The sequence below is a fragment of the Triturus cristatus genome, chromosome 6 (genome assembly GCF_964204655.1).
Source record: "Triturus cristatus chromosome 6, aTriCri1.1, whole genome shotgun sequence".
Lineage (NCBI taxonomy): Eukaryota > Metazoa > Chordata > Amphibia > Caudata > Salamandridae > Triturus > Triturus cristatus.
The window spans coordinates 41,569,316-41,582,249 of NC_140589.1; the positions used below are offsets into that span (position 1 = coordinate 41,569,316).

Genomic DNA, 12,934 nt, shown 5'->3' on the forward strand with positions numbered 1-12,934 from the left:
AGAACGTAGTATTCTATGTGATGAGGTAGCCGCTGTGGCAGCAGTCGAAGAGTCCCCAGTACATGATAGGTCCTCAAGGGATGGGTCAACTATATTGGTGTCATCTGCGGGGGCAGGCACACTAAGGTCTGCCAAGTTATAGTTTCCATCATGGTTACTGGGCTCATGGTTGGCTGTAACATTGTCTGTTGCAGATAAGTGAGAAGGAGGGTTGGTATCTACAAGATTAGGGTCGATTACCTCCACCCGCCCCAGTGATTTCCTCCGCTCCTTATTTATTTTATCAACCATCTTCACCAAATAATTGTCCATGGTTGATTTGGTGGAGGAAGGTTTAACTTTGGACATGGGGTTCTCTAACACCACACTGATACAGTTCAATACAAATAAACTGTTATGTCCCCTGACACTTCAATCACGTTCCCCTCAGTTTACAGTAGCCTATTGCCCGGTGGTGCCCCACAATAACAAGGGGGGAGTGGAGCACCTCCCGTCCTCCACAACCGACAAGATGCCACTCGCCTACTGTTAGTTTTGACAATAGTACCTTCGCACAGTGTCCCGGTATCCCTGTGTCCGTTGCGCAGAACCTCAGGGGGGTGGCCCAGCCCAGCCTCCTCCGGCCCCGGACGGCCACAGACGGTCCCGCCCTTGTCCCGGGCTTCTCCCGGCGCGGCCCGCGCGCGGTCCCGCGACGCGGGAACAGCGGTGTGAATTTAAGCGCCTCCTGGCGCGCTGATCGGGGTCACGTGGTCACGTGGTCCAAGAGCGCTAGGACTCCTGGGTGTTGAAGTCCGGTCCGGTCTCCCCACTGCGGCCGCGTGAGATGACAGTGCGGCGGCGGGAGCCGAGACCGCTTCAGAGCGGTAACAAACAGTAAGGTCCACGGGTCACCAGGGCTGAGGGCTGAAGGCTGAAAAGACCCACGTCTCGGTCGAATTTGCAGAGAGAACCCGCTCAGCCGCAACAGCGGTGTGAATTTAAGCGCCTCCTGGCGCGCTGATCGGGGTCACGTGGTCACGTGGTCCAAGAGCGCTAGGACTCCTGGGTGTTGAAGTCCGGTCCGGTCTCCCCACTGCGGCCGCGTGAGATGACAGTGCGGCGGCGGGAGCCGAGACCGCTTCAGAGCGGTAACAAACAGTAAGGTCCACGGGTCACCAGGGCTGAGGGCTGAAGGCTGAAAAGACCCACGTCTCGGTCGAATTTGCAGAGAGAACCCGCTCAGCCGCAACAGCGGTGTGAATTTAAGCGCCTCCTGGCGCGCTGATCGGGGTCACGTGGTCACGTGGTCCAAGAGCGCTAGGACTCCTGGGTGTTGAAGTCCGGTCCGGTCTCCCCACTGCGGCCGCGTGAGATGACAGTGCGGCGGCGGGAGCCGAGACCGCTTCAGAGCGGTAACAAACAGTAAGGTCCACGGGTCACCAGGGCTGAGGGCTGAAGGCTGAAAAGACCCACGTCTCGGTCGAATTTGCAGAGAGAACCCGCTCAGCCGCAACAGCGGTGTGAATTTAAGCGCCTCCTGGCGCGCTGATCGGGGTCACGTGGTCACGTGGTCCAAGAGCGCTAGGACTCCTGGGTGTTGAAGTCCGGTCCGGTCTCCCCACTGCGGCCGCGTGAGATGACAGTGCGGCGGCGGGAGCCGAGACCGCTTCAGAGCGGTAACAAACAGTAAGGTCCACGGGTCACCAGGGCTGAAGGCTGAAAAGACCCACGTCTCGGTCGAATTTGCAGAGAGAACCCGCTCAGCCGCAACAGCGGTGTGAATTTAAGCGCCTCCTGGCGCGCTGATCGGGGTCACGTGGTCACGTGGTCCAAGAGCGCTAGGACTCCTGGGTGTTGAAGTCCGGTCCGGTCTCCCCACTGCGGCCGCGTGAGATGACAGTGCGGCGGCGGGAGCCGAGACCGCTTCAGAGCGGTAACAAACAGTAAGGTCCACGGGTCACCAGGGCTGAGGGCTGAAGGCTGAAAAGACCCACGTCTCGGTCGAATTTGCAGAGAGAACAGTATCAAATGCTGCCTGCAGGTCCAGCATTATAAGGGCAGCACTTCCACCAGAGTCAAAGCAGTTTTGAATAGCTTCAGAGACTTCAACTAAAGTGGACTCCGTGCTGTTGGCAGCTCTAAACCCAGATTGCACCGGATGGAATAGGCTAGAGCCTTCCACGAAATCAGTGAGCTGTTTGTTGACTGCCTTCTCACAGATTTTCGCCATACAGGGGAGCAGAGAGATAGGGCGATAATTCCCTGGGTCCCCAGAATCCAGCGATGGTTTTTTAGTAACGGGAGGATCTTCGCCTGTTTCCACTCCACCGAGACATTCGCCTCTTGAAAGGAAAGATTAATGAGTGTATTAACCTCAGGGTTGATAGACTGCGACGGAGGCCAAAAGCCTAGCCGTGCACGGGTCCGATGGCGACCCACATTTCATGGACTTCAAGATTTTAAGGGACTCTGACAAGTCGATGGAAGAGAAGGCCTCCAGCATAGGTGCAGGAGCCAGCACCTCAACAGAGGGCACAGCATCCAGCCTAGGCAAGCTCTAACTTGTGAACGTTGCCTTGATGGCGCGAATCTTGTTGATAAAGAAATATGAAAGCTTTTCGCACCAGGCAGCTGAAGTGGGGAGTTTATTGGTCTCTGCCTTAGGGTCCATAAAGCTCTGAACGATGGAAAAGATTTCCCTTGAATTATTGCAAGCCGACTATCCGCTCGGCATAATACACTCGTTTGGCCTCACCAATAGCCGTGTAATATCTTTTCTGGGCTTCTCTAAGAGTCTTCTTAGCCACCGGACAGTATTCCTTAGGCCAGCAGCGTTCCAGCTTTTTACAATGCTGCTTAAGTATTTTCAAATCAGCTGAGAACCAGGGTTTGGAGGAGGAGTCCCTGCGTCAGATGCGACACGAGGGTGGTGAAAGACTGTCCACAGCCTGCATGATCCAGTCAGCGAAACAGGCCAGCGCCCCTCTCAAATCGGAGGGGAGGGTGGGTCTTGATTCTGCCAGAACAAGGCCAAAGGCCACTGGATCAATTTTAGCAGTGGCAGCGTTATGTCTGGGCTGGGGATCCGTGGCACTGCTTTCTACAGCCCAAGAGAAACAGGATAGGAAGTGGTCCGACCAAGGGACCGGGAGCGGGTCCTCGATTACAATGGGAAAATTGGAACAGATGGGATCGAGTATGTGGCCGCCACTGTGGGTAGGTGAACTAACCCACTGGGTAAGCTGGGTCAAGCTCAGAGAGTCCAAGAAGTCGCGGGTATTCCCTAACTCCGTATGATCCAAATGGATATTAAGATCCCCAAGAAAGAGCTATTGGGACAATCACATCTTCCAATCCTCTAAGAAAGGACCCAGCAGATCCAGGGGGCCTGTAGACTAGGGTCCCCCCCAGCGTGGATTGTGCCGAAAGAACAATGGTAAAATCCAAAAATTCACCCTCCCCCAGTACTATGTTCTCCCCACGAATGAATTCCCAATTATCCCTATACACAATTGCAACACCGCCCCCTCTGCCATTATGGCGGTCAGTGCAGGAGGTTTTAAAACCTGGGATGGCCATCTGCACTACCGGATTAGAGGATCCATTCAACCAAGTCTCGGCAATGAACAAAAGATCAATGCGATTATCCAAGATGAGGTCAGATATATCCTGGTAGTGTTTCACCAGCGAGCGGCTGTTTATAAGCGCAGCTCTAACAGTGGGCATCTTTTTAGCAGCAGTGGGAGCACCAAACATTTCCCCCTGCCCCCCCCCCTGCCCCCCTCCCCCCCGGGCCTAAGCCAAGGTGTAACTTGCACCGCCGACAGACTTTGGACTGATGACGGGACACATCCCACCTAGTGGCTGGATCACACGGGCATGGCAGAAGCAGCAACAGCTTGTTCCGGTTATAGCCTAGAGGGGCCTTATATTGAGAGGTGGAACGGGCAGCATACCTGGCGCTGGCCGCTTCCGGGACGCTGATGGGCGCAGACGGGCTTGCTTTCGGCGTGCGCACAGCACACATATTTATTTATGCATCGGCAGCCCGAAACAACTAGAGCGCTGTCAAGCATTCTTTTGTAGGGGTATTGGCACAGTAGACCAAGTATGTAGATTGTCTTATAACTGAAATAATGTGACATAAGGAAAGAATACTTTTACTTTGTGGATTTAAAATGCACATTCAACATTACCCCTCGTGATACGGTCTATTTGGCAAATCTTGGCCTGCCTCCAGGCTTTATTAAAATTGCGGTCTGGCTGGACACCTAAAACGTTGCCAAAGTTACGACAGGTCTGTGCCTTAGTTCCAACATTATTTATTCCGTTTACTAATAGCATGGTCAATTTGCTCAATAATGCACCTTTAGTTGTGGTCCAAAAAGATGTTACTCTTATTCACAGACCTCTTACTAGTCTCCTGCACGCCTGCTGGACTGCTTTGAGAATTATTGTAGTATCTCCAAGGCCTAGTTGGTTATCAGGCAAAGAAAAAATATTTGGCTCTTAATTCTCGTACAAAATTTGAGCAGCCGTAGACTAAAGTGTATATTTGCCTTTTATTTTATTTATTTATTCAAAGTTTTCTGTAGCGCGAACAAGACCCAAAAATTGGATGTCAGAACGCTTTACATTACAACCACCTTCAAAATCAGCGAATATCCAATTCTTTAACGACCAGTTTGTCTCCGTATTCAACAATATTGGCAAATGCTTACCCTTACCCTTTACCTACCCACACAGACTGAAGAATACAAGAAATCACTAGATGATAGTAAAACATGCCATAACATAATAAGTTGCAAAGTGCATGCTGATAAACATTTGATGCTTCCCTATTATTTTAAAAATGATATACTTATGGCTTGTATGCATTTGTATGTGGTTAGGGAACATGAGTCCAAAACGAGCCTAATCTGACTTTGTTTCGGCCAGATTATCTGTCTGTTGCCTACTTAGTTTAGATAGCACTTCAGAATGACTGATTCATAATGGCTTCAAATGACAGGTTTAATGCATTGGGAATATGTCCTACAGCCCATGCTGCTGAATCATGTACTCTAAAAGCACATCTTATGTTTAATGTGACAATGGGGAATGTTTTTCTCCCCTGTGATGCCTCATGGCTCTACTCCATACAACTGCACCCATAGAGTTGGACTCCAGTGTGACAGTAATGGTCATATGGGATAACAACTGATGCCCTGAGCTAGAAATTAAGTGAAACCTGGTGGTAAAGATGGCTTGTCTTACGTTTCCTATCCTACCGAGTCCTCGGTGCTTGCTCAGCAGTGACTGCAGGAGTATTGTATTCATCTTTCTAGCCAGGTCTGTTCATTTGTGGTAGAAAGCTGTATATGGTAGGCCTTGTAGTGTATTTCTTTTATTAGTGCCACTGGTAATCGCATCACTACAAGTAATCGCTTTCAAGCAGCATGTGAAGAAATGTTTACCAAGTAAATGACCGTATGAACTATAATGCAGTGGGATATGAGAATTTGTGGTTTTGACAATTGCACTTATGCTGTAGTAGATAAACTATGACTTACTTCAGGGGAATGGGGTTTCAGGAACAGAAAGTACTGTTAAAGCAAGATATAGTCAGTAATGAAACTATTAGAATTGTTTTTGCTAGTAGTATCAATGTGGTAGTACTAATGTCCTTGTCACTACTACAGCTGTTGGTAATAATAGTAGGAGCAGGAGTATTATTGCACTAGAGACAGCAGGAGCACTGGTGCTTCTAGTGGCTCAATCACCAAAGCACACAGATTGTTCTACAGTGTAAAAATGAATGTGTTGGCATGATGTTGGTCATCCATGAAACCATGCACCATTTTGAGGTTCCAAACTTATTCTTGAAAACGTATGCAGCGTAAACTAAGAAGTAGCCATGTCCGCCACAGCCGAAGTTGTTAAAAATAGAATCTCACACCCATCAACCTCTGAGAAATAGACGCTTTGGCACTCAGGTTCTGTTTCTTACAGCAATCGTCAATACTAGAAGTAGTTTGCTATCAGAGAAACTTACCCATCAGCTTATACTTCCTCCTTGTTTTGCGTCCTCAAGGCTTTCAAGGTTCCCGGTTTCCTTGGAGAAGTTGGCTTCATTACATCCATGTCTGAACACTTCTGTGGATCGTGCAACAGACTGAGAATCACAGCAGATGGAAACCTGAAGGTAAGAGACTCTCTGGGCTGATGAGGTTTCAGCTCATTTAAGGTGCATTTAAATTCAAGTACATTTATTTGGTTTTTGTCTTTCAGTGCAAACATGTTGCTTCATGAAACAATTAACCTAGGTAGTGATAACTGAAAGCTGAACAAAATACAATCAATCAGGGAATTATAAGCGCACTACTCACCCGCGAGGTTCTGAAGGCACTTGGGGTGGAGGGGGGCAGCAGTTCTGTTCAGTCGAACAGCCATGACTTGAGGGCCTTTCTGAAGGTGTTCAACGAGGGGGGCGCTTCTGATGTAGATCGGGAGCTCATTGGAGATCTTGGCCGTGATGTAGGAGAAAGTTCTTCCCCCTGTCCTGGCTTTGTGGATGCGAGGGGTTTCCGCGAGGGAGAGGTTGGTGGATCGGAGGTTTCTTTTGGGTACATGGAAGGTGATTCTCTCGTTGAGGTAATTGGGTCCGGTGTTGTGGAGGCATTTGTAGACGTGGGTGAGTATCTTGAAAGTGACTCTCTGCTCGATGGGGAGCCAGTGGAGGTTCCGTAGGTGTTGGCTGATGTGTTCGTGTCGAGGGATGCCAAGGACGAGTCTTGCTGTGGTGTTTTGTATAATCTGGAGCTTGCGGAGTAGACTTGTTGATGCCGGCGTAGAGGGCGTTTACGGAGTCCAGTCTGCTGGTTATTAGTGCGTGTGTGACTGTCTTCCTTGCCTCAGGGTGGGATCCATTTAAAGTTTTTTTTTTTTATGACCAACTTAATTGCTTTTGCAAGGAATGACTTAAAAACAAATGACACGAAATCAGATTGTACAGCATACAAGAAGGTATCATTGCACATGAGTTACAGTACACATCGCAGGTTGCGCCCAGTGGAATGCGGTGACCTACCCCCCCCCCCCCCCAGCATTATGATAAAATGGACCTCCAGGGTCAGGGGCAGTGATCAGCCTAGTACTCCCAGCCATTTACCCCAGATCCTCTGATGACGGGCAGGGCAACCCCTGGCCTCATAGAGTGTACGTTATTGTGTAGCACACCAATCTACCCCTCAGCGCCATTTAGTCAATGAGGGTGGGGAGGGATTCTACCATGCGGCTGCTATGTCGCGCTGAGGTACTACTAGGGCTGTGCCTAAGAATGTCTTGTCAGCCCTGAACCCATCCAGCCCATCCGTAATGCACAATGCAAAAACAACAGTTGATGGACAGAATGCAGAACAATGTCATACATTCACCCCAGTACAGAGATCTGGGCCTAAATCCATCGTTTTTTTGCTCACCATGCCATTCCAGTTTGAAACCAGCCATATGCAAATCAGTCTTGACCCTGTGCCTCATGGGAACAGTCCAGCCCGAACTGCCAAGCCAGGTCCTCCCTGGACTGGAACCAAGCATCCTAGGACCGGTTTCGGGGTTTCACCCCTCTTCAGCCAGGATAGCTTGATTCCAGTGGCATGGAGAGCACGGGACTCACGTCTGAGCATACCCGTCCCACTCGGGGTGACAAATGCAAAAACAACAGTTGATGGACAGAATGCAGAACAATGTCATACATTCACCCCAGTACAGAGATCTGGGCCTAAATCCATGTTTTTTTTGCTCACCATGCCATTCCAGTTTGAACCCAGCCATAAGCAAATCAGTCTTGACCCTGTGCCTCATGGGAACAGTCCAGCCCGAACTGCCAAGCCAGGTCCGCCCTGGACTGGAACCAAGCATCCTAGGTCCAGTTTCGGGGTTTCACCCCTCTTCAGCCAGGATAGCTTGATTCCAGTCGCATGTGTAAGGGGTTATGGGGAACGTCCCAACCGAGAATCTCAGTGAGTTACGCTTTCAGGGCGCCCCAAAAGGGGACAATGCGGGGACAGGACCATACCATGTTAAAGAAATCTGCGGATACACCAGGAGTGGGATCAGACCTGACCTGTGGAGGCGGCAGGGGGTGAAATACGAAGTGTGTAGGTGATAGAGCTGGATCAGGTGTAACCTTACCGAGGCAGTGATCGTTCTAGGCGCCATCAAGGCATCTCTCCAGTCTGCATCCTCGAGGGGGCCTACCCAAGTCGCCCATCTGAGTTTTAAGTAGTCAAGGGATCCCGGGCCATTGTTGGTTAGTGATCGGTATATGCGGGAACCCCTCCCCCCCCCATGGTTACCCATCGTAACTTGGGACTCAAGGGGACTGTGTTCAGGTAGTGAAGTGCCAGCCGTTATATGGGTGTCTAGTGTGTGACGGACATGCAGGTAGCAATAGAACTGGGATGGATGAAGAGCAAAGCGGCATTGGAAGTCTGCAACGGAGCGAATATGGTCGCTAACCCATAGATCCCCCAGCTGTGAAATGCCAGTAAGGTCCCAATGTCTAAAGCCTGCCAGATTTGCCATTTCCCGCAGCCATGTGCCCTGCCAGAGCCGTGTCTGTTGGGACAGCCTGCCCCGCCAGTGAGTATGGCATAGGGCAGTGCGCCATGCCAGCAAAACCGTTCGGGTTACTGTGGGGAGGTTCCTAGAAATGGGGGATCCATATTGCATGGCCTGAAGGTGGGGAAAGCCCAGCTTGCCGAGTTCAGCTCTGTAGGCCGGGTCTGCCCAGCCTCCCGTGAATCAGTCGCAGACCACTAATAGACGGTTCACCAGGTAATATAGATAGAGATTTGTGAGTCTCATTCCCCCATGGAAGGATGGAATCTGGCAGTATCGAAGGGCCATACGGGGCCGTCGGCCGGCCCAGAGGAATTTAATGATTAGAGTGTCGCTGCCGCGGAACCAGGCCCAGGGAATATGATGAGGTATGTTTTGGAGGATGTAAAGGAACCGGGGAAGGATCATCATTTTAAAAAGGGATATACGCCATAGCGGGTTCAGCGGTAGGTTACCCCAGTTTAAGAGGTCTTGCTTAGTTTTGGAGACGAGGAGGGTCACATTAAGGGCCCAGGCCAAGTCCGGTAACAGAGCGACCCATATTCCTAGGTATTTGAAGGTTTGTCGATGGATAGGAATGGATGATTGCCAATCGAAGCAGTCCCTGGAGATGTGGAAGGGGACCAATATGGACTTGGCTTGGTTGAGATGGAGACCAGAGATCTGCTTGAAGGAACGGAGGATTTGAAGACACCGGGGGCCAGAGCGTGACGGCTCTGCCAGGAACAGCAGGACGTCATCCGCATACAGCAAGATTTTGTCTTCCAGAGATTGGCTAGGTTGTCCAGGAGGGTGGTGGAGTTGGGGTCGCTGGGGTTGTCGAGGTGGAAGTTCAGGTCTACGACGAGTATGTAGTCCATGGAGGCGATGGCGTGGGGTGCTATGAGGTTGGTGATGGTGTCGGTGAAGAGGGCCAGGGGGTCTGTAGGCGAGGGTGCCACGGAGTGTGGAGTTGGGGCTGGTCTGGATCTGGAAATGCAGGTGTTTGGTGGCGGAGAAAGCGTCGCTCGAGGTGGAGAGGCGGAGGGAGTTTTTGTGTGTGATGGCGAGTCCTCCTCCCGGGCGGTCTTTCCTCTGGATCTTGTATCCGTACGGGATGGCAATGGCTATGTCTGGTTGGGAATAGGTGTTGGTCCAGGTTTCAGTGAAGAAGGCAACGTCTGGTGAGAGGGTGTCTAGGAGGCTCCAGATCTCTACGGCGTGTCTGTGTAGGGAGCGTACGTTGAGGAGGATGCACCTCAGGGCATCGGCGGTGGGGGCGGTGGTAAAGCTCTGACAGCAAGGAGAACTGGCTGTGGGTTGTGTTCGGCGTTGCCCACTGACAGAGTTTGTTCCTTCCAGGGTTGAGTGCGAGGAGGGCGGCTGGGTCGTAGTGGTGAATGGTCGGAGGTCCAGGGTTCCTGGCTCTGGCCGCAGTCAGGTCGTGACAGGTGTGGACGGGCTTGCCTTTGGTGCGCCAGCGGCGTGACTGTGCAGCGGCCACCATTAAGTAGGGGAGGGGGGAGGGACGAGCAGCTGGGAGGCAGGAATGGGCATCGGCAGGGAGGAGGGGCAGCAGCGGCGGTCACGCAAGGACAGACTGGCACTAGCACTATACTTATGGGAAAAAAGGCAAACAACGTCGCAGGACACAGCGAGGGGCACTGACCAGCAGAAGCGAGCTGACAAGCTTGAAATGTCACAGCAGGGAGCGCGGCGGCCTCGAACACCAGGCAGGTGGAGGCAACATGTCTCCTACTCCTCCTCGACCTATCCTCGGCTTTAGATACGGTTAACCACGAAACACTTCTTGAACGCCTCAAACTCAGGATGGGATTGGATGGCACTGTTCCCGAATGGTTTAGGTCCTTCCTCCAGAATCGTTCACAGAGAATCCTAATCAACGGTAACTTATCCGCTCCCACTCCGATCACGGTTGGAGTTCCCCAAGGGTCAACCCTGTCCCCAACCCTCTTCAATCTTTACCTTAAACCGTTCACAGAGGTGCTTCGCACCGCCAATATCGCATACCACATGTATGCCGACGACACGCAGATCTACATTAAAATCTCTTCTCCTGAGGACATTCTCTCCCTGAATGAGGCCTTGAAGCTGACTGTGCATTGGCTCACCTCTAACCATATCAAACTTAACGCAAAAAAAACGGAATTTCTCCTCCTCTCCCCAAACAAAAACAACCCTGACACTCAAGAATGGATCAAGGCTATCACAGCGTTAAACTGCCCCCCTATCATTGTAGACTCGGCCAAATCCCTTGGAATAACCCTTGATGGCTGCTTGAATATGCGTGGCCATATCAATTCGATGGCTAAAACCGCCATATTTCACCTTCACCTGAGCTACCTAAGAAACCTGAAACCCTTCCTCGACACTCCCGACCTAAAAATGGCACTCCAGGGGCTAGTCATTTCCAGACTAGAATATGGATGCTCCACCCTCGCAGGTCTACCCAAAAGCTCTTTCCCCCCACTGAAAGCCTGCCTCAACGCCGCCGCCAGACTCCTGGCAGGTTCAAAGAAATTCGACCACATCTCTCCCCACTTGAAAGCTCTAAAATGGCTTCCTCTTGAGACCAGGATCCAACTTAAGCTGGCTTGCATCACTCACAATGCTCTATACTCCAATTCCCGGGCATTTCGAGCCATGAAACTTGTGATATCCGGAGAAGCGAGAATTTCCCGATCTGCCAGAGAGGGCTTTTTGGTCATAAGCTCTTGGATTTTTGTACTGTGCGATTGGAAGGTGTTCTGAAGATACTCACTTCTGATTTGCTTTTCAAGGTGTTTTTTATTGCCTTGGGTAGAAATGGATCCCCATGCTTTGAAGTGAAAGCTGCTTACTCCCCAGTTCCTTCAATTGTGAATGAAGACTTGTGCTGCTGTGCATTCACCTTATACCTGTCAGACAGTAGGAGGGCACTGGTGAGGAAGGGGTGGATCCTTAATTATCAACTTGTATGTGTTGTTAACCTTTTCCCTGGATGCCTCTCTGCACCCAGTCATGTTCATAAGCCAGTAATGGCCAACAAAGGCAAGCCTCAGACTCCAGTGTGATAGAAATATTGAATGCGGGATAAAGAGAGAGTTGAAAGTAAGGACTAGAAGGCCAGGGGTAAGGAGACTGGAATCAAATAAGGCAGCCAGAGACTTGACATTATAAATCCGGTCCCCTAAAGGAAAGTGATGCACATCATGGTCTGTGAATGCTTCAAGTAGGATGAACTCTTAAAGTGTGCTTGTTTGCATGCAGTAGCCATAGGCTGCAAGTCACTGATGCAGCGCCCTGATTTGATGCCTCTCTAAGAAGATTGTAGAAGTATGTGCCCTTCCTCAAGGAGTGAGGCTGGTAGACCCTTAACCTACCCTTCCAGTTCCAAGGATGTCAGCCGAACCTAGCCGCACAGAAGCTCTGAAAATGCTGGAATTAGAGCGCATCGAAGCTCCTCCGTTCAACATCTCCATAGTTCAGATTTAGATTCCCGTCACCTTTCAAACCTCTGAAGTATTTGTGGCAGAAGATAGCTACCAAAAATGTTATCAGAGGTGATTTAGTGCAAATGTACCAAAAAAAACCTTAGGGTCTGACTTAGATGCAGGCAGACAAATTTTTCTGTCACAACGGTGACCGATATCCCATCCGCCGAAATTTAAATCCCATTATATCCCATCAGATTTATATTCCAGTGGACGAGGTATCTGCCATTTTTGTGACGGTGTAACCCGTCCCTCGAGATCTAAATCAGGCCCTTAATCTGGTGCCAGATGCGATGTCCTGTCTCCCTCCTCGACACAAACTCATAGATTCAGATGATACCAACTGCAGGTGTAGGTTGGTGGTGCAAGTGCAGAGCAGGTTTAAAGAGGGGCCAATAACACAGAGCTGAGCTGCTGTTTACCACTGGTGATTGGTAAATACACAATACGCAGAAGAGGATGATGAATCGTGGGCAGTCTTATTGTGCAGCCTGTTTGAACTCTTAGCTAGGCCCTTCTGTGAAGGCATCGCTGGGATGAAGTGGAACCCTCATTTCTATCAATGCCAACGGTTTAGAGCTAAAACACTGCCAGAGTGTGCTTTGCTTAGCTTAGCCAACTCACCATAAGTTTCCCTTTTTAACATAGGAGATTTTACCTCTTGATTGCTCAATTTGTGTATAAACAGTTTTGTGGTGACTTGTAGAGGATAACTGTGGTTTCATATTTACGCCAAGGGATTGCATCACTACTAGGGTCGAAAGGGCAATGCATGCTGTGGTTAAGGCCTGGAGGGTTAACCGCCTGTCGATGAGTATGTGCAATCCAAGCTTGTGGTCCTGGGAAAGCCAAGGGAGTCTGTTAGCTCCTAATATCAG

At 50.4% G+C, this 12,934-nt stretch overlaps 1 protein-coding gene across 2 annotated transcripts in view; it reads left to right on the plus strand.

Moving 5' to 3' along the window:
• The window catches only part of MOCS1 (molybdenum cofactor synthesis 1), a 285,312-nt gene that overhangs the window by 196,590 nt on the left and 75,788 nt on the right, over positions 1 to 12,934 (plus strand). For both annotated transcript variants that reach the window (XM_085610229.1, XM_085610231.1), the window contains exon 8: positions 6,056 to 6,166. In XM_085610229.1, the coding sequence (XP_085466355.1) occupies positions 6,056 to 6,166 (111 nt within the window). The remainder of the gene's footprint in view (positions 1 to 6,055; positions 6,167 to 12,934) is intronic.